We start from the raw sequence: 26,687 nt of genomic DNA, 5'->3' as shown, positions 1-26,687 counted from the left end.
AACCACTAGACCCTAACAACATACACAATCAAGGGTAGGGGTTTCATGAGTCATTCGAAGTAAAAAGCATCCGTCATCATGCACACCATAAGGCACAAGAGTCTATACTAGCATATGGCCGAGTGGCCATGTGACTCTTTTATAGCGGTGTCCTTCCAGGACCTTCCCAGTAGTGGACAAATCCGAGCAGGAACGGGACCTGCGCATGTGACCTCCGACCTCCAATGTGAGGTCGTCCCATAGGCATGATAAGTACCCAAAAGACAGGACTTAGTCCCAGAAGTGTCTACTTGCTGCTGACTCAAGCATGGAGTTATAGCAGAGCCAGAAGGAGCAACCAGATGCCTAGCATCATCCTGGGAAAGACGCCTGGACCGATGCCTCTGCTGAGCAGGAATCTCTGCAGCTGCAGAGGAATGGGAGACCGCAGAGGACATGGCTTGAGATTCCCCCTGTACAGTGGGGGAACTCAGCACCTAACAATGTGTTATTCCCATAGATATAAATGATGCAATGTGACGTCATCAGAATCTCTCACCTCTCCAGTAAGCCGGAAGAGGATCTCTAGGGTGAGGTGTAATATCCTCTCCGCCATCTTGTCTCTGTCCATATCCATCTTTGATGGGTAAATCAGGAAAATTCTCTTCTGTAGAAGATCTTCACTGAGAGGATCCGATATTGTAGAGCCCTGAATGAGAAGATGAGCTGATGTAGCATCATAAGAAACCACTTGCTGATGTGAAAAGCAAACATGACGTCTAAGAAGGTGTGACAGTTTGGCTGAATGCCCCCCGCCTCCAAGTACTCGATAGTATGAGGCGGCCTAGTTACTACTATACTTACATGCCTAATAATGGTGTCTGGGCTGCAATGTACGAAGGTCTATTAGGCCGGGCCAGAGGCAGCGTCCAATAAGTTACCTTATAACGCCCCCATACACATTAGACTAAAGTTCCATGAAAGCACTGATTTCGGGGGGTTTGGCCGACCATATAATGTATTTGGGGGCCTCCCGACAGATGATGTCAGGGCAGAGAAGGATCCGGCATCCTGAATTTCAGAGGATAATCCGTTTGTTCTTCCTGTAGATAATCCTCTGCTAGAGGAGTCTGGAGGCGACTCTCTCATACAGACCACAGGAAAGCTGGAATATTTGTGTGTATGGGGCAGTCGGGAGAGATAGCCGTCTGCCAAATGACCGTTCAGCCAACTCTGATCTCATATGTATGGGGCCGTTAGTATTACACTGACAGGCAATGATGATACACGGCACTACAGCAGTACAGGGCATCACCGGAGCCATCAGAGGCTTGTATGTTGTATGATCGCACTGATCAGAGGGGTTTAAAAAAGGTTTAAAGTGGAAAAAAAAAGATCACAGTTTCAGCAACAAGAAATATCTATCACTATATGGAAAGCAGAGTCACTGCACAATGTTAGTTACGTCACGTCCATAACTACTTTATTATACTCTATTATCCTGTACACAGTGGAGTAGATAGAAATCACAGATCCCACAGCAATAGCTGGAATTGGACCCTCCAACGTAAAGAAAAAAAATCTCTATCTATATATCTAAAGGAAAACGGCTTGACAAAGACGGGTTACCGTTGAACCGTTGCCACCTGAGGATCAGTAACGTATCCACTGTTTTCACATTTAATTTGAGTGCTGCCTATTTTTTTCCTTTTGATAATTTGGCTGTTTGGACACTGTTGAATAGGTTTTGCATCTACTATATTATTTTGGTAGTGCTGCCCTTTTTTCTTGATTTATCTATATATATATATATATATTTGGCAGAATCATATCTCCTGACTCTGCAGTTAGCCAGTGAGTATATATTGATGGCACGGATTTTATTCTTCCCATTGAGCTGGCTCTTCAAGACCCGTCTTACCCTTTGATGGTATATGGATATTGCTGCTTTCCTTGCCTCCTCATCATGGTTACCGTATCCCTGTGAGATGCCGAGGTACTTGTAGCATGTCTGGATATCTGCTATGTGCCCTGCTGATAATTCCACTCCATCAGTCTTGACTACCTTGCCTCTGTTTATTACCAACCGGCCGCATTTCTCCACTCCGAAGGACTTCTCTGTAGTTCCTTGTCAGTTGGATCAGTGAATTGATGTCTCGTTCATTTTTCGCATACAGCTTGATGTCATCCATGTAGAGGAGGTGGCTGATGGTGCTTCCACTCTTGAACTTGTATCCATAGCCAGACTCTGTAATTATCTGACTGAGGGGCTTCAAGCCTATGCAAAGCAGCAATGGGGACAGTGCATCACCTTGGTATATGCCGCATTGGACGGTCACTTGAGCTAGTTGTCTTGAGTTGACTTATAATGTTGTTCTCCATAGCCCCATTGAGTTTTGGAGGAAGGTTCTTAATTTGTTGACATTGTTGAGAGCCAAGCATTCACAGGTCCATGTGTGGCATTGAGTCATAGGCTTTCTTGTAGTCAATCCAGGCTGTGCTGAGATTGGTCTGTCTGGATCTTGAGTCTTGAGCGACTGCTCTATCTACTAGGAGCTGGGGCTTAGAGCCTCTGGTGTAAGTCCCAATACCTTTCTGAGCTGGATTCATGTACTGGTTTATATGGTTCTGTAGCTTGGTGGCTATAATGCTTGACAGAAGTTTCCATGTTGCTGTTAGGCAGGTTACTGGGCAGTAGTTGGATGGAACTGTTCCTTTGTTAGGATCCTTCATGATCAGCACTGTTCTTCTGTTAGCTAAACTGGGTGGTGGCCTGCTTCACCATGCGTTCATGTACCGCTATTAATTTCTTTAGCCAGTAGGTGAGGATCATGTCTGGGCCAGGTGCTGTCCAACTCTTCATGTTCTTGACCCGCTGATGGATGTCTGCTTCTTTAATGGTAATTGATTCTTGCTCTAGGTGGTGGCTGTGTTTCATTCTCAGATCTTGCAGTCACAATGCAATGGTGTTGTGTTTTTTCCTTCTCCCATATGTTCCTCCAGTATTGTTCAATCACTGCTATTGGTGGAGTTGCTGCCATTGTGCTGTTCCTCTGTAGTTGGGAGTACACTTTGGATGGTTCTTTGGAGAACAGGGCATTTATCTTCTTGGCCTCAGCTTCTCTAGTGTATCTCCCTAGTCTTGCAGCGAGTGCTGTAAGCCTTTGTTTAGCAGTCTCTTCAGTTGGGGTCAGGCCTTTGTCCAGCTTGGTCTTAACCATGATCTTTACACTCTTCTGTATTTCTGATAGTTGTATGACATTGAAATGTTGGGTGACTAGCTGTTTCTCAGTTAGTGGACATGCAGGTCTTGTATCCACACAGAATTTCCTCATACGCTTCATAGATTCTTTCTCATTTAGTCTGCTGTTATAGTAGCATTTCATCAGATCCAGGTTCTCTTGCCTTGTCCATGAATGGCTTGGTCCAGTAGCCCATTTATCATCAGATTGTCCTGGTTCCTCGACATCTGACGCGGACCTTGGTAATCTGGGCAACATCCCAGCTGGCATGACTCTTTTTGTTTAAGACACTCCCATGATTATTGAGGTAGGCACCATAGTGTTATGGGCCACTACTGGTATATTATGTCAAACAGGGCAGAGCCAGAATTTGAACCCCAGCTTCCCACATTGGTGGCTGTGATTTTACTAAACGTGGCACATGTATTACCAGGTTTTATTATATATTTTACTGAATGTTACTGACTTTTTCCGATGTTAAGAAAATCCTCATTTTACCAATCATGAATCAGAATGTACCATATTCATTCGAATTTATGTTTGGCGATCATTTTCCGAACATATTCGCTCATCTCTAATTTTATTTTTGGAGGTACTGTAGGAACATTATACTGTGCGTGGGGGTATGGCGGTACTGTAAGAACATTATACTGTGCGTGGGGTATGGCGGTACTGTAAGAACATTATACTGTGTGTAGGGGTATGGCGGTACTGTGAGATTATACTGTGTGTGGGGGTATGACAGCACTGTGAGAAGATTATACTGTGTGTGGGGGTATGACAGCACTGTGAGAAGATTATACTGTGTGTGGAGGTATGGCGGTACTATGAGAAGATTATACCATGTGTGGTGGGATGGAGGTACTATGAGAATATACTCTGTGTGGTGGGATGGTGATACTGTGAGATTATACTGTGTGTGGTGGGATGGTGATACTGTGAGAAGATTGTACTGTGTGTGGGAGGATGGTGGTACTGTGAGAAGATTATACTATGTGTGGGGGATGGTGCTACTGTGTGAGGATTATACTGTGTGTGGGGGTATGGTGGTACTGTGAGAAGATTATACTTTGTGTGGTGGGATGGTGATACTGTGAGAAGATTATACTGCGTGTGGTGGGATGGTGATACTGTGAGATTATACTGTGTGTGGGGGTATGGTGATACTGTGAGAAGATTATACTGTGTGTGGGGGTATGGTGATACTGTGAGAAGATTATACTGTGTGTGGTGGGATGGTGATACTGTGAGAAGATTATACTGTGTGTGGTCATGGTGGGATGGTAGAACTGTGAGAAGATTATATTGTGTGTGGGGGTATGGTGATACTGTGAGAAGATTATACTGTGTGTGGTGGGATCGTGATACTGTGGGAAGATTATACTGTGTGTGGTGGAATGGTGATACTGTGAGAAGATTATTCTGTGTGTGGTGGGATGGTGATACTGTGAGAAGATTATACTGTGTGTGGTGGGATCGTGATACTGTGGGAAGATTATACTGTGTGTGGTGGGATGGTGATATTGTGAGAAGATTATACTGTGTGGTGGGATGGTGATACTGTGAGATTATACTGTGTGTGGTGGTATGGTGGTACTGTGAGAAGATTACACTGTGTGTGGTGGTATGGTGGTACTGTGAGAAGATTATATTGTGTGTGGTGGGATGGTGATACTGTGAGAAGATTATACTGTGTGCGGTGGGATGATGGTACTGTGAGAAGATTATACTGTGTGTGGTGGGATGGTGATACTGTGAGAAGATTATACTGTGTGTGGTGGAATGGTGGTACTGTGAGAAGATTATACTGTGTGTGGGGGGATAGTGATACTGTGAGAAGTTTATACTGCGTGTGGTGGGATAGTGATACTGTGAGATTATACTGTGTGTGGTGGAATGGTGATACTGTGAGAAGATTATACTGTGTGTGGTGGAATGTTGGTACTGTGAGAAGATTATACTGTGTGTGGGGGTATGGTGATACTGTGAGAAGATAACACTGTGTGTGGTGGTATGGTAATACTGTGAAAAGATAATACTGTGTGTGGTGGAATGGTGATACTGTCAGAAGATTGTACTGTGTGTTGGGGATGGTGGTACTGTGAGCAGATTATACTATGTGTGGGGGGATGGTGCTACTGTGCGAGGATTATACTGTGTGTGGTGGGATGGTGATACTGTGAGAAGATTATACTGTGTGTGGTGGGATGGTGGTACTGTGAGAAGATTATACTGTGTGTGGTGGGATGGTGGTACTGTGAGATTATATTGTGTGTGGTGGGATGGTGGTACTGTGAGACGATTAAACTGTGTGTGGTGGGATGGTGGTACTGTGAGATTATATTGTGTGTGGTGGGATGGTGGTACTGTGAGACGATTATACTGTGTGTGGTGGGATGATGATATTGTGAGAAGATTATACTGTGTCTGGTGGTATGGTGATACTGTGAGAAGATTATAGTGTGTGTGGTGGGATGGTGATACTGTGAGAAGATTATACTGTGTGTGGTGGGATGGTGATACTGTGAGAAGATTATACTGTGTGTGGTGGGATGGTGATACTGTGAGAAGATTATACTGTGTGTGGTGAGATGGTGATATTGTGAGAAGAATATACTGTGTCTGGTGGTATGGTGATACTGTGAGAAGATTATACTGTGTGTGGTGGGATGGTGATACTGTGAGAAGATTATACTGTGTGTGGTGGGATGGTGATATTGTGAGAAGAATATACTGTGTCTGGTGGTATGGTGATACTGTGAGAAGATTATACTGTGTGTGGTGGGATGGTGGTACTGTGAGACGATTATACTGTGTGTGGTGGGATGATGATATTGTGAGAAGAATATACTGTGTCTGGTGGTATGGTGATACTGTGAGAAGATTATACTGTGTGTGGTGGGATGGTCATACTGTGAGAAGATTATACTGTGTGTGGTGGGATGGTGATACTGTGAGAAGATTATACTGTGTGTGGTGGGATGGTGATACTGTGAGAAGATTATACTGTGTGTGGTGGGATGGTGATACTGTGAGAAGATTATACTGTGTGTGGTGGGATGGTGATACTGTGAGAAGATTATACAGTGTGTGGTGGGATGATGATATTGTGAGAAGAATATACTGTGTCTGGTGGTATGGTGATACTGTGAGAAGATTATACTGTGTGTGGTGGGATGGTGATACTGTGAGAAGATTATACTGTGTGTGGTGGGATGGTGATACTGTGAGAACATTATACTGTGTGTGAGGGGATGGTGATACTGTGAGATTATACTGTGTGTGGTGGGATGGTGACACTGTGAGAAGATTATACTGTGTGTGGTGGGATGGTGATACTGTGAGAAGATTATACTGTGTGTGGTGGGATGGTGATACTGTGAGAAGATTATACTGTGTGTGGTGGGATGGTGAAACTGTGAGAAGATTATACAGTGTGTGGTGGGATGATGATATTGTGAGAAGAATATACTGTGTCTGGTGGTATGGTGATACTGTGAGAAGATTATACTGTGTGTGGTGGGATGGTGATACTGTGAGAACATTATACTGTGTGTTGGGGGATGGTGATACTGTGAGATTATACTGTGTGTGGTGGGATGGTGATACTGTGAGAAGATTATATTGTGTGTGGTGGGATGGTGACACTATGAGAAGATTATACTGTGTGTGGTGGGATGGTGATACTGTGAGAAGATTATACTGTGTGTGGTGGGATGGTGATACTGTGCGAAGATTATACTGTGTGTGGGGGGATGGTGGTACTGTGAGAAGATTATACTGTGTGTGGTGGGATGGTGACACTGTGAGAAGATTATACTGTGTGTGGTGGGATGGTGATACTGTGAGAAGATTATACTGTGTGTGGTGGGATGGTGATACTGTGAGATTATACCGTGTGTGGTGGGATGGTGATACTGTGAGAAGATTATACTGTGTGTGGTGGGATGGTGATACTGTGAGAAGATTATACTGTGTGTGGTGGGATGGTGGTACTGTGAGAAGATTATACTGTGTGTGGTGGGATGGTGATACTGTGAGAAGATTATCCTGTGTGTGGTGGGATGGTGATACTGTGAGATTATACTGTGTGCGGTGGGATGGTGACACTGTAAGAAGATTATACTGCATGGGGGGATGGTGATACTGTGAGAAGATTATACTGTGTGTGGGGGTATGGTGATACTGTGAGAAGATTATACTGTGTGTGGTGGGATGATGATACTGTGAGAAGATTATACTGTGTGGTGGGATGGTGATACTGTGAGAAGATTATACTGTGTGTGGTGGGATGATGGTACTGTGAGAAGATTATACTGTGTGTGGTGGGATGGTGATACTGTGAGATTATACTGTGTGTGGTGGGATGGTGATACTGTGAGAAGATTATACTGTGTGTGGTGGGAAAGTGATACTGTGAGAAGATTATACTGTGTGTGGGGGGATGTTGATACTGTGAGAAGATTTTATTGTGTGTGGTGAGATGGTGATACTGTGAGAAGATAATACTGTGTGTGATGGTATAGTAATACTGTGAGAAGATTATACTGTGTGTGGTGGGATGGTGGTACTGTGAGATTAAACTGTGTGTGGTGGGATGGTGGTACTGTGAGAAGATTATACTGTGTGTGGTGGGATGGTGATACTGTGAGAAGATTATACTGTGTGTGGGGGGATGGTGATACTGTGAGATTATATTGTGTGTGGTGTGATGGTGATACTGTGAGAAGATTATACTTAGTGTGGGGGGATGGTGATACTGTGAGAAGATTATACTGTGTGTGGGGGGATGGTGATACTGTGAGAAGATTATACTGTGTGTGGTGGGATGGTGATACTGTGAGAAGATTATACTTAGTGTGGTGGGATGGTGATACTGTGAGACGATTATACTGTGTGTGGTGGGATGGTGGTACTGTGAGAAGATTATACTCTGTGTGGTGGGATGGTGATACTGTGAGAAGATTATACTGTGTGTGGGGGGATGGTGATACTGTGAGAAGATTATATTGTGTGTGGTGTGATGGTGATACTGTGAGAAGATTATACTGTGTGTGGTGGTATGGTGGTACTGTGAGACTATACTGTGTGTGGTGGGATGGTGATGCTGTGAGAAGATTATACTGTGTGTGGTGGGATGGTGGTACTGTGAGAAGATTATACTGTGTGTGGTGGGATAGTGATACTGTGAGACGGTTATACTGTGTGTGGTGGGATGGTGGTACTGTGAGAAGATTATACTGTGTGTGGTGGGATGGTGATACTGTGAGAAGATTATACTGTGTGTGGTGGGATGGTGATACTGTGAGAAGATTATATTGTGTGTGGTGTGATGGTGATACTGTGAGAAGATTATACTGTGTGTGGTGGTATGGTGGTACTGTGAGATTATACTGTGTGTGGTGGGATGGTGATGCTGTGAGAAGATTATACTGTGTGTGGTGGGATGGTGATACTGTGAGATTATACTATGTGTGGGGGGATGGTGTTACTGTGAGAAGATTATACTGTGTGTGGTGGGATGGTGGTACTGTGAGATTATACTATGTGTGGGGGGATGGTGTTACTGTGAGAAGATTATACTGTGTGTGGTGGGATGGTGATACTGTGAGAAGATTATACTGTGTGTGGTGGGATGGTGGTACTGTGAGATTATACTGTGTGTGGGGGGATGGTGATACTGACAGAAGATTATACTGTGTGTGGAGGGATGGTGATACTGTGAGATTATACTATGTGTGGGGGGATGGTGATACTGTGAGAAGATTATACTGTGTGTGGTGGGATGGTGATACTGTGAGAACATTATACTGTGTGTGGGGGGATGGTGATACTGTGAGATTATACTGTGTGTGGTGGGATGGTGATACTGTGAGAAGATTATACTGTGTGTGGTGGGATGGTGATACTGTGAGAAGATTATACTGTGTGTGGTGGGATGGTGATACTGTGAGAACATTATACTGTGTGTGGGGGGATGGTGATACTGTGAGAAGATTATACTGTGTGTGGTGGGATGGTGACACTGTGAGAAGATTATACTGTGTGTGGTGGGATGATGATACTGTGAGAAGATTATACTGTGTGTGGTGGGATGGTGATACTGTGAGAAGATTATACTGTGTGTGGTGGGATGGTGATACTGTGAGAAGATTATACAGTGTGTGGTGGGATGATGATATTGTGAGAAGAATATACTGTGTCTGGTGGTATGGTGATACTGTGAGAAGATTATACTGTGTGTGGTGGGATGGTGATACTGTGAGAACATTATACTGTGTGTGGGGGGATGGTGATACTGTGAGATTATACTGTGTGTGGTGGGATGGTGATACTGTGAGAAGATTATATTGTGTGTGGTGGGATGGTGACACTGTGAGAAGATTATACTGTGTGTGGTGGGATGGTGATACTGTGAGAAGATTATACTGTGTGTGGTGGGATGGTGATACTGTGAGAAGATTATACTGTGTGTGGGGGGATGGTGGTACTGTGAGAAGATTATACTGTGTGTGGTGGGATGGTGACACTGTGAGAAGATAATACTGTGTGTGGTGGGATGGTGATACTGTGAGAAGATTATACTGTGTGTGGTGGGATGGTGATACTGTGAGATTATACCGTGTGTGGTGGGATGGTGATACTGTGAGAAGATTATACTGTGTGTGGTGGGATGGTGATACTGTGAGAAGATTATACTGTGTGTGGTGGGATGGTGGTACTGTGAGAAGATTATACTGTGTGTGGTGGGATGGTGATACTGTGAGAAGATTATCCTGTGTGTGGTGGGATGGTGATACTGTGAGATTATACTGTGTGCGGTGGGATGGTGATACTGTAAGAAGATTATACTGCATGGGGGGATGGTGATACTGTGAGAAGATTATACTGTGTGTGGGGGTATGGTGATACTGTGAGAAGATTATACTGTGTGTGGTGGGATGGTGATACTGTGAGAAGATTATACTGTGTGGTGGGATGGTGATACTGTGAGAAGATTATACTGTGTGTGGTGGGATGATGGTACTGTGAGAAGATTATACTGTGTGTGGTGGGATGGTGATACTGTGAGATTATACTGTGTGTGGTGGGATGGTGATACTGTGAGAAGATTATACTGTGTGTGGTGGGAAAGTGATACTGTGAGAAGATTATACTGTGTGTGGGGGGATGTTGATACTGTGAGAAGATTTTATTGTGTGTGGTGAGATGGTGATACTGTGAGAAGATAATACTGTGTGTGATGGTATAGTAATACTGTGAGAAGATTATACTGTGTGTGGTGGGATGGTGATACTGTGAGAAGATTATACTGTGTGTGGGGGGATGGTGATACTGTGAGATTATATTGTGTGTGTTGTGATGGTGATACTGTGAGAAGATTATACTTAGTGTGGGGGGATGGTGATACTGTGAGAAGATTATACTGTGTGTGGGGGGATGGTGATACTGTGAGAAGATTATACTGTGTGTGGTGGGATGGTGATACTGTGAGAAGATTATACTTAGTGTGGTGGGATGGTGATACTGTGAGACGATTATACTGTGTGTGGTGGGATGGTGGTACTGTGAGAAGATTATACTCTGTGTGGTGGGATGGTGATACTGTGAGAAGATTATACTGTGTGTGGGGGGATGGTGATACTGTGAGAAGATTATATTGTGTGTGGTGTGATGGTGATACTGTGAGAAGATTATACTGTGTGTGGTGGTATGGTGGTACTGTGAGACTATACTGTGTGTGGTGGGATGGTGATGCTGTGAGAAGATTATACTGTGTGTGGTGGGATGGTGGTACTGTGAGAAGATTATACTGTGTGTGGTGGGATAGTGATACTGTGAGACGGTTATACTGTGTGTGGTGGGATGGTGGTACTGTGAGAAGATTATACTGTGTGTGGTGGGATGGTGATACTGTGAGAAGATTATACTGTGTGTGGTGGGATGGTGATACTGTGAGAAGATTATATTGTGTGTGGTGTGATGGTGATACTGTGAGAAGATTATACTGTGTGTGGTGGTATGGTGGTACTGTGAGATTATACTGTGTGTGGTGGGATGGTGATGCTGTGAGAAGATTATACTGTGTGTGGTGGGATGGTGATACTGTGAGATTATACTATGTGTGGGGGGATGGTGTTACTGTGAGAAGATTATACTGTGTGTGGTGGGATGGTGGTACTGTGAGATTATACTATGTGTGGGGGGATGGTGTTACTGTGAGAAGATTATACTGTGTGTGGTGGGATGGTGATACTGTGAGAAGATTATACTGTGTGTGGTGGGATGGTGGTACTGTGAGATTATACTGTGTGTGGGGGGATGGTGATACTGACAGAAGATTATACTGTGTGTGGAGGGATGGTGATACTGTGAGATTATACTATGTGTGGGGGGATGGTGATACTGTGAGAAGATTATACTGTGTGTGGTGGGATGGTGATACTGTGAGAACATTATACTGTGTGTGGGGGGATGGTGATACTGTGAGATTATACTGTGTGTGGTGGGATGGTGATACTGTGAGAAGATTATACTGTGTGTGGTGGGATGGTGATACTGTGAGAAGATTATACTGTGTGTGGTGGGATGGTGATACTGTGAGAACATTATACTGTGTGTGGGGGGATGGTGATACTGTGAGAAGATTATACTGTGTGTGGTGGGATGGTGACACTGTGAGAAGATTATACTGTGTGTGGTGGGATGATGATACTGTGAGAAGATTATACTGTGTGTGGTGGGATGGTGATACTGTGAGAAGATTATACTGTGTGTGGTGGGATGGTGATACTGTGAGAAGATTATACAGTGTGTGGTGGGATGATGATATTGTGAGAAGAATATACTGTGTCTGGTGGTATGGTGATACTGTGAGAAGATTATACTGTGTGTGGTGGGATGGTGATACTGTGAGAACATTATACTCTGTGTGGGGGGATGGTGATACTGTGAGATTATACTGTGTGTGGTGGGATGGTGATACTGTGAGAAGATTATATTGTGTGTGGTGGGATGGTGACACTGTGAGAAGATTATACTGTGTGTGGTGGGATGGTGATACTGTGAGAAGATTATACTGTGTGTGGTGGGATGGTGATACTGTGAGAAGATTATACTGTGTGTGGGGGGATGGTGGTACTGTGAGAAGATTATACTGTGTGTGGTGGGATGGTGACACTGTGAGAAGATTATACTGTGTGTGGTGGGATGGTGATACTGTGAGAAGATTATACTGTGTGTGGTGGGATGGTGATACTGTGAGATTATACCGTGTGTGGTGGGATGGTGATACTGTGAGAAGATTATACTGTGTGTGGTGGGATGGTGATACTGTGAGAAGATTATACTGTGTGTGGTGGGATGGTGGTACTGTGAGAAGATTATACTGTGTGTGGGGGGATGGTGATACTGTGAGAAGATTATCCTGTGTGTGGTGGGATGGTGATACTGTGAGATTATACTGTGTGCGGTGGGATGGTGATACTGTAAGAAGATTATACTGCATGGGGGGATGGTGATACTGTGAGAAGATTATACTGTGTGTGGGGGTATGGTGATACTGTGAGAAGATTATACTGTGTGTGGTGGGATGGTGATACTGTGAGAAGATTATACTGTGTGGTGGGATGGTGATACTGTGAGAAGATTATACTGTGTGTGGTGGGATGATGGTACTGTGAGAAGATTATACTGTGTGTGGTGGGATGGTGATACTGTGAGATTATACTGTGTGTGGTGGGATGGTGATACTGTGAGAAGATTATACTGTGTGTGGTGGGAAAGTGATACTGTGAGAAGATTATACTGTGTGTGGGGGGATGTTGATACTGTGAGAAGATTTTATTGTGTGTGGTGAGATGGTGATACTGTGAGAAGATAATACTGTGTGTGATGGTATAGTAATACTGTGAGAAGATTATACTGTGTGTGGTGGGATGGTGGTACTGTGAGATTAAACTGTGTGTGGTGGGATGGTGGTACTGTGAGAAGATTATACTGTGTGTGGTGGGATGGTGATACTGTGAGAAGATTATACTGTGTGTGGGGGGATGGTGATACTGTGAGATTATATTGTGTGTGGTGTGATGGTGATACTGTGAGAAGATTATACTTAGTGTGGGGGGATGGTGATACTGTGAGAAGATTATACTGTGTGTGGGGGGATGGTGATACTGTGAGAAGATTATACTGTGTGTGGTGGGATGGTGATACTGTGAGAAGATTATACTTAGTGTGGTGGGATGGTGATACTGTGAGACGATTATACTGTGTGTGGTGGGATGGTGGTACTGTGAGAAGATTATACTCTGTGTGGTGGGATGGTGATACTGTGAGAAGATTATACTGTGTGTGGGGGGATGGTGATACTGTGAGAAGATTATATTGTGTGTGGTGTGATGGTGATACTGTGAGAAGATTATACTGTGTGTGGTGGTATGGTGGTACTGTGAGATTATACTGTGTGTGGTGGGATGGTGATGCTGTGAGAAGATTATACTGTGTGTGGTGGGATGGTGGTACTGTGAGAAGATTATACTGTGTGTGGTGGGATAGTGATACTGTGAGACGATTATACTGTGTGTGGTGGGATGGTGGTACTGTGAGAAGATTATACTGTGTGTGGTGGGATGGTGATACTGTGAGAAGATTATACTGTGTGTGGTGGTATGGTGGTACTGTGAGATTATACTGTGTGTGGTGGGATGGTGATGCTGTGAGAAGATTATACTGTGTGTGGTGGGATGGTGATACTGTGAGATTATACTATGTGTGGGGGGATGGTGTTACTGTGAGAAGATTATACTGTGTGTGGTGGGATGGTGGTACTGTGAGATTATACTATGTGTGGGGGGATGGTGTTACTGTGAGAAGATTATACTGTGTGTGGTGGGATGGTGATACTGTGAGAAGATTATACTGTGTGTGGTGGGATGGTGGTACTGTGAGATTATATTGTGTGTGGGGGGATGGTGATACTGACAGAAGATTATACTGTGTGTGGAGGGATGGTGATACTGTGAGATTATACTATGTGTGGGGGGATGGTGATACTGTGAGAAGATTATACTGTGTGTGGTGGGATGGTGATACTGTGAGAAGATTGTACTGTGTGTGGTGGGATGGTGGCACTGTGAGAAGATTATACTGTGTGTGGTGGTATGGTGATATTGTGAGAAGATTATACTGTGTGTGGTGGGATGGTGATACTGTGAGAAGATTATACTGTGTGTGGGGGGATGGTGATACTGACAGAAGATTATACTGTGTGTGGTGGGATGGTGATACTGTGAGAAGATTATACTGTGTGTGGGGGGATGGTGATACTGTGAGAAGATTATACTGTGTGTGGTGGGATGGTGATACTGTGAGAAGATTATACTGTGTGTGGTGGGATGGTGATACTGTGAGAAGATTATACTGTGTGTGGGGGGATGGTGATACTGTGGACACATTATACTGTGTGAGCGGCATCATATATATTGCATAAGGAGAGTCATAAGAACAAATCCTCGGGGCAGTGCGGCATTTGTACATAGACTGCCATCTGCCGTCCAGACTGGACCATGTGGAATCAATGGGAAGAGGGAGAGTTTCAGGAAGGAAGAGTCTAGGTCAGGAGTGGGCAATTAATTTTGCCATGGGGCCGCATTAGAAATTGGGATGGTGTCAGAGGACCGGACTAATATAATTAACTCCGTTGTACCCAATACTATATATGTATATAATATATAGTATACATTAGAGTTGAGCGACTTTTGTTTTTTTAGGGTCGCGTTTCGTTTCGTGAAACCCGACATTTCCAAAAGTCGGGTCGAGCAAGATCGTCCGATTATAGGGAAAAGTCGGGGTCGTCCCGAAACACGAAACCCAATGTAAGTCAATCGGGAATAAAAGTCGGCAGTGAGAGGAGGACAGGAAACACACCTACAGTGCCCATTTGAATGCCAAAAGCATCAATTCTTCTTACTTAAGCTTGTCAACCTTAATTAACTTCATAATACAAGTTACGCACTGAAAAATGGGGGTTATTTGGCTAAAGTTGTGGGGGGGAGGGCTGGCTGCAGGTTTTCATGTGCCCTGGGCGAAAGAGCGCCCCTTTAACACATACCACAACTCATCATGCTCCGATACGGCAGATAAATAGCGGTATAGTATAATGAAAAATACCTCACTTTTTACATCGCATGACGAGGCCCATCTATTTCTCCATACAGAATCATTGGTCCCATATAATGTTTGAAACAGTATATGATGAGCTCCACATAATGCTACAGTATATGTTGGTCCCCATGGATGAAGCTCCAATGTCTTATGGGCCCAAATAATGCTCCAAACATAATGGGCCCCATTTCTAATGCTCTAGAGTATAATGGGCCCTGTAAATGCTGCTCCAGTGTCTGATGTCCACCTTTGGAATGTTCCAATGTATGGTGGGCCCCATCTATCATTCTCCAGAGTATAGTGCTCCCCAAAAATTGCTGTCCCAACATTGAAAACAATCAAATAAGTCTTCTCGCTAGGGAATCCCTGTACTTGTCTGGACAGGTGCTGTAGCTTGCTTAACAGCTCGCCAGCCGTTCTCACGCCCAGTATGGATTGCACGTGATTGCACAAAGGTTAGAAAGGGTACCGTATCCCTGGATAACATGTATGGATAGTGTACACATTCAAAATATATGTCTCAGGAGGCAAGCTGATACGGTGTCAGGCCCTGTATGGATTGCACGTGATTGCACAAAGGTTAGAAAGGGTACCGTATCCCTGGATAACATGTATGGATAGCGTACACATTCAAAATATATGTCTCAGGAGGCAGGCTCAGACGGTGTCAGGCACAGTATGGATTGCACGTGATTGCACAAAGGTTAGAAAGGGTACCGTATCCCCGGATAACATGTATGGATAGCGTACACATTCAAAATATATGTCTCAGGAGGCAGGCTCAGACGGTGTTAGGCCCAGTATGGATTGCACGTGATTGCACAAAGGTTAGAAAGGGTACCGTATCCCCGGATAACATGTATGGATAGCGTACACATTCAAAATATATGTCTCAGGAGGCAGGCTCAGACGGTGTTAGGCCCAGTATGGATTGCACGTGATTGCACAAAGGTTAGAAAGGGTACCGTATCCCCGGATAACATGTATGGATAGCGTACACATTCAAAATATATGTCTCAGGAGGCAGGCTCAGACGGTGTTAGGCCCAGTATGGATTGCACGTGATTGCACAAAGGTTAGAAAGGGTACCGTATCCCTGGATAACATGTATGGATAGCGTACACATTCAAAATATATGTCTCAGGAGGCAGGCTCAGACGGTGTCAGGCACAGTATGGATTGCACGTGATTGCACAAAGGATAGAAAGGGTACCGTATCCCCGGATAACATGTATGGATAGCGTACACATTCAAAATATATGTCTCAGGAGGCAGGCTCAGACGGTGTTAGGCCCAGTATGGATTGCACGTGATTGCACAAAGGTTAGAAAGGGTACCGTATCCCCGGATAACATGTATGGATAGCATACACATTCAAAATATATGTCTCAGGAGGCAGGCTCAGACGGTGTTAGGCCCAGTATGGATTGCACGTGATTGCACAAAGGTTAGAAAGGGTACCGTATCCATGGATTACATGTATGGATAGCGTACACATTCAAAATATATGTCTCAGGAGGCAGGCTCAGACGGTGTCAGGCCCAGTATGGATTGCACGTGATTGCACAAAGGTTAGAAAGGGTACCGTATCCCTGGATAACATGTATGGATAGCGTACACATTAAAAATATATGTCTCAGGAGGCAGGCTCAGACGGTGTCAGGCCCAGTATGGATTGCACGTGATTGCACAAAGGTTAGAAAGGGTACCGTATCCCCGGATAACATGTATGGATAGCGTACACATTCAAAATATATGTCTCAGGAGGCAGGCTCAGACGGTGTTAGGCCCAGTATGGATTGTACGTGATTGCACAAAGGTTAGAAAGGGTACCGTATCCCTGGATAACATGTATGGATAGCGTACATATTCAAAATATATGTCTCAGGAGGCAGGCTCAGACGGTGTCAGGCCCAGTATGGATTGCACGTGATTGCACAAAGGTTAGAAAGGGTACCGTATCCCCGGATAACATGTATGGATAGCGTACACATTCAAAATATATGTCTCAGGAGGCAGGCTCAGACGGTGTTAGGCCCAGTATGGATTGCACGTGATTGCACAAAGGTTAGAAAGGGTACCGTATCCCTGGATAACATGTATGGATAGCGTACACATTCAAAATATATGTCTCAGGAGGCAGGCTCAGACGGTGTCAGGCCCAGTATGGATTGCACGTGATTGCACAAAGGTTAGAAAGGGTACCGTATCCCCGGATAACATGTATGGATAGCGTACACATTCAAAATATATGTCTCAGGAGGCAGGCTCAGACGGTGTCAGGCACAGTATGGATTGCACGTGATTGCACAAAGGTTAGAAAGGGTACCGTATCCCCGGATAACATGTATGGATAGCGTACACATTCAAAATATATGTCTCAGGAGGCAGGCTCAGACGGTGTCAGGCCCAGTATGGATTGCACGTGATTGCACAAAGGTTAGAAAGGGTACCGTATCGCCGGATAACATGTATGGATAGCGTACACATTCAAAATATATGTCTCAGGAGGCAGGCTCAGACGGTGTCAGGCACAGTATGGATTTGACGGCCCAGATTACACAGCGGAGGAGCAGGGAGAGGTAAAGATTGCAAATGCTGGGGCCCTGCCCAAGCAAGGGGGGCCCACTCGTGGGCGTCGGTACTGGCAATGGGCCCCTCATAGTACAGCGGTGTGTCTGACGGCGGGTGTGCACCACCACCGTCAGAGACACTTGATTGCACTATGAGGGACCCTGTGCCAGTGCCCGCGCCCAAGAGTCTGCCTACCCACCTGTCCAGGGCAACGGCACTCGCACGGTGTCATGCGGTAGGTGGTGACCCCGGCCATGGGGGGGGAGGCAGCACAGTTAGGGAGTTTTAGAAAGTGGCATATGTTGATGTTGGACATTCAGCTGATGCAAAAGGCGAAATAGGTGAAGTACCAGGAAGAGGTGGACCAAAGCAAGCCATTTTTCTGTCACCCTATGTGTCATCAGGGGAAGGTGGGACAAAATCCTTGGAAACCCATGCGTGGTTCATTTTAATGAAGGTTAGATCATCCACATTTTGGGTTGACAGATGGGTCCTTTTTTCTGTCAGGATTGATCCAGCTGCACTGAAGACTCTTTCCGATAGCACACTTGCAGCTGGGCAAGCAAGCTCCTGTAAGGCATATTGGGCCAATTCAGGCCAGGTGTCCAGTTTAGCGGCCCAATAGTCAAAGGGGAATGACCTGTGTGGGAGAACATCGATATGGGAGGAAAAGTAGTTTGTAACCATAGTTGACAACTGCTGTCTCCTGTCACTTTCCATCGATGCAGTATTACCAGTTGTGTGAGCGGTATTTGAGAAAATAAGTCCACAACATTGTCATGAAACCCCTGTCTCCAACGCCACTTCTGCTGTGTGCACCACGAACACCTCTGCCAAGCTGCCCCCGGCCCGTACGGCTCGTGTGAGAACCATCACCGCTGCTGTGTGCTGGGAATGCCTCAAGCAACCGATTTACCAGAGTTGCTTGTTTATTAGCCAATATTAGGTCAAGGTTCTCCTGTGGCATGATGTTTTGTAATTTGCCTTTATAGCGTGGATCCAGGATGCTGGCCAACCAGTAGTCGTCATCGTTCATCATTTTGGCAATGCGGGGGTCCCTTTTTAGGATCCGCAAGGCATAATCTGACATGTGGGCCAATGTTCCCGGTGTCAATGATGCACTGCGAGTGCTGGGTGGAGGAGCACTTTCTGGCAAATCCACATCCCTCCAGTCACACACAAACCCTGTACCAGACCTTGCCACGCCAACATTTTCACTTGCCCCACGAGATGCATCCTCCTCCCCTAAGTAATCATCCCCATCATCCTCCTCCTCCTCCTCTTCTTCCTCCACCTCGTCCAGGAGAGGTCCCTGAGCAGACAATGGCTGAATGTCATCAAGGATTCCCTCCTCCTCTTCCTCCTCATCAACATTGGCTGCAGACGCCTGCTCCTTAAGGTGCGTCAAAGTTTGCATGAGCAGACGCATAAGTGGGATGCTCATGCTTAGGATGGCGTCGTCTGCGCTTACCAGCCGTGTGCATTCCTCAAAACACTGAAGGGCTTTACAAAAGTCTTTCAGCTTCGACCACTGCACGCCTGTCAACTCCATGTCTGCTCTCAAAGTGCCTGGCCGTGTATCCTCCCACAAATGCATTATGGCCTGCCTCTGCTCGCACAGCCGCTCAACCATGTGCAGGGTGGAGTTCCACCTTGTTGCAATGTCGATAATGAGGCGGTGGTTGGGAAGGTGGAGCAATCGCTGCAGCTTCTGCATACGAACGGAGTGTACAGGCGACCGGCGGATGTGCGCGCACAGTCTTCGCACCTTCTGGAGCAGGGCTGTTAACTCCGGATAATTTTTGAGGAAGCACTGCACCACCAGGTTCAAGGTGTGAGCCAAGCAAGGTATGTGGCTGAGTTTTGAAAGGGCTATGGCTGCCACAAAATTACGGCCGTTATCACTAACTACCTTGCCTGCCTCAAGATGTACACTGCCCAGCCATGACTCAGTTTGTCGCTTCAAGTACTCGGCCAGCACCTCGGCAGTGTGTCTGTCGCCCAAACACATCATCTGCAACACAGCCTGCTGACGCTTTCCACTAGCTGCTCGATAGGGGGACACATCGTGTGCAACAGTGGCAGCTGCAGATGGAGTGCTCGTACGACTGCGCTATGTGGACGAGCTTTCGCTTCTGGAGGAGGAGGAGGAGGAGGAGGGTCGAATGCCTACAGCCAACTGTTTCCTATACCGTGGGCTAGGCAGCACTGTCCCACCACCGCTGTCCCCTGTGGACCCTGCATCCACCACATTAACCCAGTGCGCAGTGATGGACACGTAACGGCCCTGGCCATGCCGACTGGACCATGCATCAGTTGTGAGGTGCACCTTTCCGCTCACTGACTGCTTGAGTGCATGGACAATGCGGTCTTTCACATGATGGTGGAGGGCTGGGATGGCTTTGGGAGAGAAGAAGTGGCGACTGGGTAGGTCATAGCGTGGTACTGCATAGGCCATGAGTTCGCGGAAAGCTGTGCTTTCCACCAACCGAAAGGGCATCATCTCAAACGAGATTAGTTTGGCAATGTGGGCGCTCAAACCCAGTGTACGCGGATGAGAGACTGAGTACTTTCTTGACCTACTCATAGTGTCTGGGAGGGTGAGCTGGACTTGAGAGCTGCATATGGTGGAAGTAGCGGTGGACAGGGCGGACTGAGAGAGGGTTGATGATGGTGATGGAGTTGGTGTTCTTTCTGATGGCCTAGAATCAGTCTTTCGTTGATATAACAGTGGGATTCCCTGACTGCTGTGGTCTTGCAACGACACCTCAACATTTGCTGCTGTGCTAACCGGTGGGCTTACAGTGGGGGAAACAATGTAGTGTTGCTGACTACCTTCGTTGTGATTAGTGTTGAGCATTCCGATACCGCAAGTATCGGGTATCGGCCGATACTTGCTGTATCGGAATTCCGATACCGACTTCCGATATTTTTTCAATATCGGAAGTCGGCATTGGAATCGGAAGTTCAAAGTTGATTGACAGCCTGACGTCATCATGATGCGCGGTGTGTGCGCATCATGATGCGCCGTCATTTCGGGCCTTCCGGGGGTCTCTGCCGGCCTGCCGGGGGGCTGTGTGGACTGCCCGGGGTCTGTACCGGCCTGCCGGGGGGCTGTGCCGGCCTGCCGGTGGCTGTGTGGACTGCCCGGGGTCTGTACCGGCCTGCCGGGGGGCTGTGCCGGCCTGCCGGTGGTCTGTGCACCCTGTGGGGGTCTGTACCGGCCTGCCGGGGGGCTGTGCCGGCCTGCCGGGGGGCTGTGCTGATGTCCGGGGGTCTGTGCAAGCATCGTCCGATGGGACTATAAGTCCCATCTGGCGATGCCTGCTACCATGACAGTGATTGACACATTAGCCAATGATGGGACAGTAGTAGTCCCATCATCCGGCTAATGTGTTAAATGTTAAAAAAAAACAAAAAAAAAAATACTACATACATACTACATACATACTACATGCATGCTACATACATACTACATGCTACATACATACTACATATATACTACATGCATGCTACATACATACTACATGCTACATACATACTACATATATACTACATGCATGCTACATACATACTGCATGCTACATACATACTACATACATACCACATATATACTACATACATACTACATGCATGCTACATACATACTACATACATACTACATACATACTACATGCATGCTACATACATAACACATATATACTACATGCATGCTACATACATACTACATGCTACATACATACCACATACATACTACATACATACTACATACATACTACATGCATGCTACATACATACTACATGCTACATACATACTACATATATACTACATGCATGCTACATACATACTACATGCTACATACATACTACATATATACTACATACATACTACATACATACTACATGCATGCTACATACATACTACATACATACTACATGCATGCTACATACATAACACATATATACTACATGCATGCTACATACATGCTACATGCTACATACATACCACATACATACTACATACATACTACATACATACTACATGCATGCTACATACATACTACATGCTACATACATACTACATATATACTACATGCATGCTACATTCATACTACATGCTACATACATACTACATATATACTACATGCATGCTACATACATACGGCATGCTACATGCATGCTACATACATACTACATACATACTAAATGCTACATACATACCACATATATACTACATACATACTACATACAATACATTCATACAATACATACATAGACATACAGTACATATAACATAGAGTAACATACTTACCAATACTTGTCACATTGTTCCCCGAAGCCATTGTCTTTTACGGAATAAATATTAACATAACAAACCACAAAAATACTCACCCACGATCCGAAGCAGTCCACGAGTGTGTCCCACGACGATCTTGGGTAGAGAACTGCAGCATCAGCTGATGCCGCCGTTCTCTACGGGCTGCAGGAATCCAATGACGGAAGGTAGGTATCCTTCCGCACTGTATTCCTCCGCCACTTAAAAAAAAAAAAGTCCCTAGTCTCACTTTATGCCATTGCTGCGTGGGAAATTCCCACACAGCAATGGCATAAAGTGAGACTAGGGACTTTTTTTTTTTTAAGTGGCGGAGGAATACAGTGCGGAAGGATACCTACCTTCCGTCATTGGATTCCTGCAGCCCATAGAGAACGGCGGCATCAGCTGATGCTGCAGTTCTCTACCCAAGATCGTCGTGGGACACACTCGTGGACTGCTTCGGATCGTGGGTGAGTATTTTTGTGGTTTGTTATGTTAATATTTATTCCGTAAAAGACAATGGCTTCGGGGAACAATGTGACAAGTATTGGTAAGTATGTTACTCTATGTTATATGTACTGTATGTCTATGTATGTATTGTATGAATGTATTGTATGTAGTATGTATGTAGTATACAGTATATGTGGTATGTATGTAGCATGTAGTATGTATGCAGTATGTATGTAGCATGCATGTAGCATGCAGTATGTATGTAGCATGCATGTAGTATATATGTAGTATGTATGTGGTATGTATGTAGCATGTAGTATGTATGTAGCATGCATGTAGTATGTATGTAGCATGCATGTAGTATGTATGTAGCATGTAGTATATATGTAGTATGTATGTAGCATGTAGTATGTATGTAGCATGCATGTAGTATATATGTAGTATGTATGTAGCATGTAGTATGTATGTAGCATGCATGTAGTATGTATGTAGTATGTATGTAGTATGTATGTGGTATGTATGTAGCATGTAGAATGCATGTAGTATGTATGTAGTATATATGTGGTATGTATGTAGCATGTAGTATGTATGTAGCATGCAGTATGTATGTAGCATGCATGTAGTATATATGTAGTATGTATGTAGCATGTAGTATGTATGTAGCATGCAGTATGTATGTAGCATGCATGTAGTATATATGTAGCATATATGTAGTATGTATGTAGCATGTAGTATATATGTAGTATGCATGTTGCATGCATGTAGTATATATGTAGTATGTATGTTGCATGTAGTATATATGTAGTATGCATGTTGCATGCATGTAGTATATATGTAGTATGTATGTTGCATGTAGTATATATGTAGTATGAATGTAGCATGTATGTAGTATGTAGTATGAATGTAGCATGTATGTAGCATGCAATTTTTTTTTTTTTTTTTTTTTTTTACATTCAACACATTAGCCGGATGATGGGACTACTACTGTCCCATCATTGGCTAATGTGTCAATCACTGTCATGGTAGCAGGCATCGCCCGATGGGACTTGTAGTCCCATCGGACGATGCCTGCACAGACCCCCGAAGCCTGCACAGCCCCCCGGCAGGCCGGCACAGCCCCCCGGCAGGCCGGCACAGCCCACCGGAGCCTGCACAGACCACCGGCAGGCCGGCACAGCCCCCCGGCAGGCCGGCACAGCCCACCGGAGCCTGCACAGCCCCCCGGAAGGCCGGCACAGCCCACCGGAGCCTGCACAGCCCCCCCGGCAGGCCGGCACAGCCCCCCGGCAGGCCGGCACAGACCACCGGAGCCTGCACAGACCCCCTGGCAGGCCGGCACAGCCCCCCGAAAGGCCCGTACAGACCCCAGAGAGGCTGTACAAGGCAAAAACAGGGTTTTTCTTATTCCGATACCGGAAGTCCCATAGACTTGAATGGGACTTCCGGTATCGGAATCGGCGATACCGATACTTTTTTTTAAGATCGGCCGATCCATTCCGATCCAATACTTTGAAGTATCGGACGGTATCGCTCAACTCTAGTTGTGATCAGTTGCACATGTGGCACTTGAGGTTTGGTGTTGTGTCCACGCTTGCAAGTGCATGCTGGTTAAATGTCTAAGCATGCAACTGGTATTCAAATTTTTCAGATTTTTCCCTCGGCTAAAGGTCTTTGCGCACTTCTTACAGATAACCTTGGCCTGATCAAGAGGATTTTGTTCAAAAAAGTGCCACACTGCACTCTTCCTACTTTGGCAGACATTTTGCGGCCTAGCACGCTGTGATCTTTTGACCCTCTGGACAAGCTGACCAGCAACTCTTTTGATGTTTGGAACCTGTCTTTGGAATGCTCCGGGCCTGCCAGATAACAGCTGTTGCGATGTCGATGTCTGCTGTGGATGCTCCTCATCTGAGCTATTGGAAGCAGCACCCTCTTCCCCCAATGGATGCCAATCTGGGTCAACAACTGGGTCATCCATCACCTCCTCTTCTATGTCATGTGCACCTTTCTCTGTGTCACCGTGTATGGTGGTATAGTGTGCGGGAAGGGGCACCTGAGTCTCATCAGGGTCAAAATCTGGCTCTGTACACTGCGAGGACAATGTAGTGCTCTGAGTGAATGTACCAGCAGAATCATCCATCAGCGGCTGTGCATCAGTGCACTCCATGTCAGATTCATCTTGGCCTGGGTAATTCACCATTTCACTTGATAATCCAGGCATGGTATGTGAACACAGCTCCATGGAGTAATCAGTAGTATGGCCTGCGTCATCCTTCAATCTTGGTTGTGGTGAAGGACACAAGGAAAGGTGTGGTTCATGAACATGAGCCTCCAATGACGACTCAGTGCTTTTACTTTTTACAACTGAAGAAGAGGAGGCGATAGAGCTGGAGGCTGAGTCAGCAATGTAAGACAAAACTTTTTCCTGATGCTCTGCCTTTAAAAGCGGTTTGCCAACTACTAGAAAACTAAGCGTTCGAGGCCTTATGTAGCCAGACTATGACGCAGGGTCAGCACCTCCTGCATTCGGTCCTATTTTGCTCTTGCCACTACCATCAGATCCACCACCAACACCATCATTACCAGCTGCCAACCCCCGCCCAATTCCACGGCCTCTTCCACCAGCCTTCCTCATTTTTGGTAGAAATGTAGACAAAATCCAACAAACTATATAGTAATGTAAAACAAGGTACAAGGTGTCTATAGGACAGGGGAGATTTAGAATTTCTGCACACACTTGTGGACAGTGGACACTTTTGGATTGTGTGAGGCCCACTGATATCTGAGCGCTATGTGACAGGCTCGATGGCACAGCTGCCTGTGACAAAAGTGACGAGAGGATAATGGAGATTTTGAATCTCTGCGCACACTTTTGGACACTGGACACTTGTGGATTGTGTGAGGCCCACTGATATCTGAGCGCTATGTGACACGCTCGATGGCACAGCTGTGACCAAAGTGACGAGAGGATAATGGAGATTTTGAATCTCTGCGCACACTTTTGGACACTGGACACTTGTGGATTGTGTGAGGCCCACTGATATCTGAGCGCTATGTGACACGCTCGATGGCACAGCTGCCTGTGACCAAAGTAATGAGAGGATAATGGAGATTTTGAATCTCTGCGCACACTTTTGGACACTGGACACTTGTGGATTGTGTGAGGCCCACTGATATCTGAGCGCTATGTGACACGCTCGATGGCACAGCTGCCTGTGACCAAAGTGACGAGAGGATAATGGAGATTTTGAATCTCTGCGCACACTTTTGGACACTGGACACTTGTGGATTGTGTGAGGCCCACTGATATCTGAGCGCTATGTGACACGCTCGATGGCACAGCTGCCTGTGACCAAAGTGACGAGAGGATAATGGAGATTTTGAATCTCTGCGCACACTTTTGGACACTGGACACTTGTGGATTGTGTGAGGCCCACTGATATCTGAGTGCTATGTGACACGCTCGATGGCACAGCTGCCTGTGACCAAAGTGACGAGAGGATAATGGAGATTTTGAATCTCTGCACACACTTTTGGACACTGGACACTTGTGGATTGTGTGAGGCCCACTGATATCTGAGCGCTATGTGACAGGCTCGATGGCTCAGCTGCCTGTGACCAAAGTGACGAGAGGATAATGGAGATTTTGAATCTCTGCGCACACTTTTGGACACTGGACACTTGTGGATTGTGTGAGGCCCACTGATATCTGAGCGCTATGTGACACGCTCGATGGCACAGCTGCCTGTGACCAAAGTGACGAGAGGATAATGGAGATTTTGAATCTCTGCGCACACTTTTGGACACTGGACACTTGTGGATTGTGTGAGGCCCACTGATATCTGAGCGCTATGTGACACGCTCGATGGCACAGCTGTGACCAAAGTGACGAGAGGATAGTGGAGATTTTGAATCTCTGCGCACACTTTTGGACACTGGACACTTGTGGATTGTGTGAGGCC

The 26,687-nt window shown here is 45.6% G+C and overlaps 1 protein-coding gene across 1 annotated transcript in view; it reads right to left on the bottom strand.

The window, feature by feature from the left end:
• LOC141074047 (uncharacterized) overlaps positions 1–26,687 on the bottom strand; it is a 78,491-nt gene that overhangs the window by 11,800 nt on the left and 40,004 nt on the right. The window contains exon 5 of the mRNA XM_073561565.1: positions 539–705. Coding sequence (XP_073417666.1) covers positions 539–705 — 167 coding nt within the window. The remainder of the gene's footprint in view (positions 1–538; positions 706–26,687) is intronic.

Source organism: Dendrobates tinctorius, unplaced genomic scaffold (genome assembly GCF_039654945.1).
Source record: "Dendrobates tinctorius isolate UK_male_01 unplaced genomic scaffold, ASM3965494v1 ptg000322l, whole genome shotgun sequence".
Classification (NCBI taxonomy): Eukaryota; Metazoa; Chordata; class Amphibia; order Anura; family Dendrobatidae; genus Dendrobates; species Dendrobates tinctorius.
This window is presented reverse-complemented; position numbering and strand designations above follow the sequence as displayed.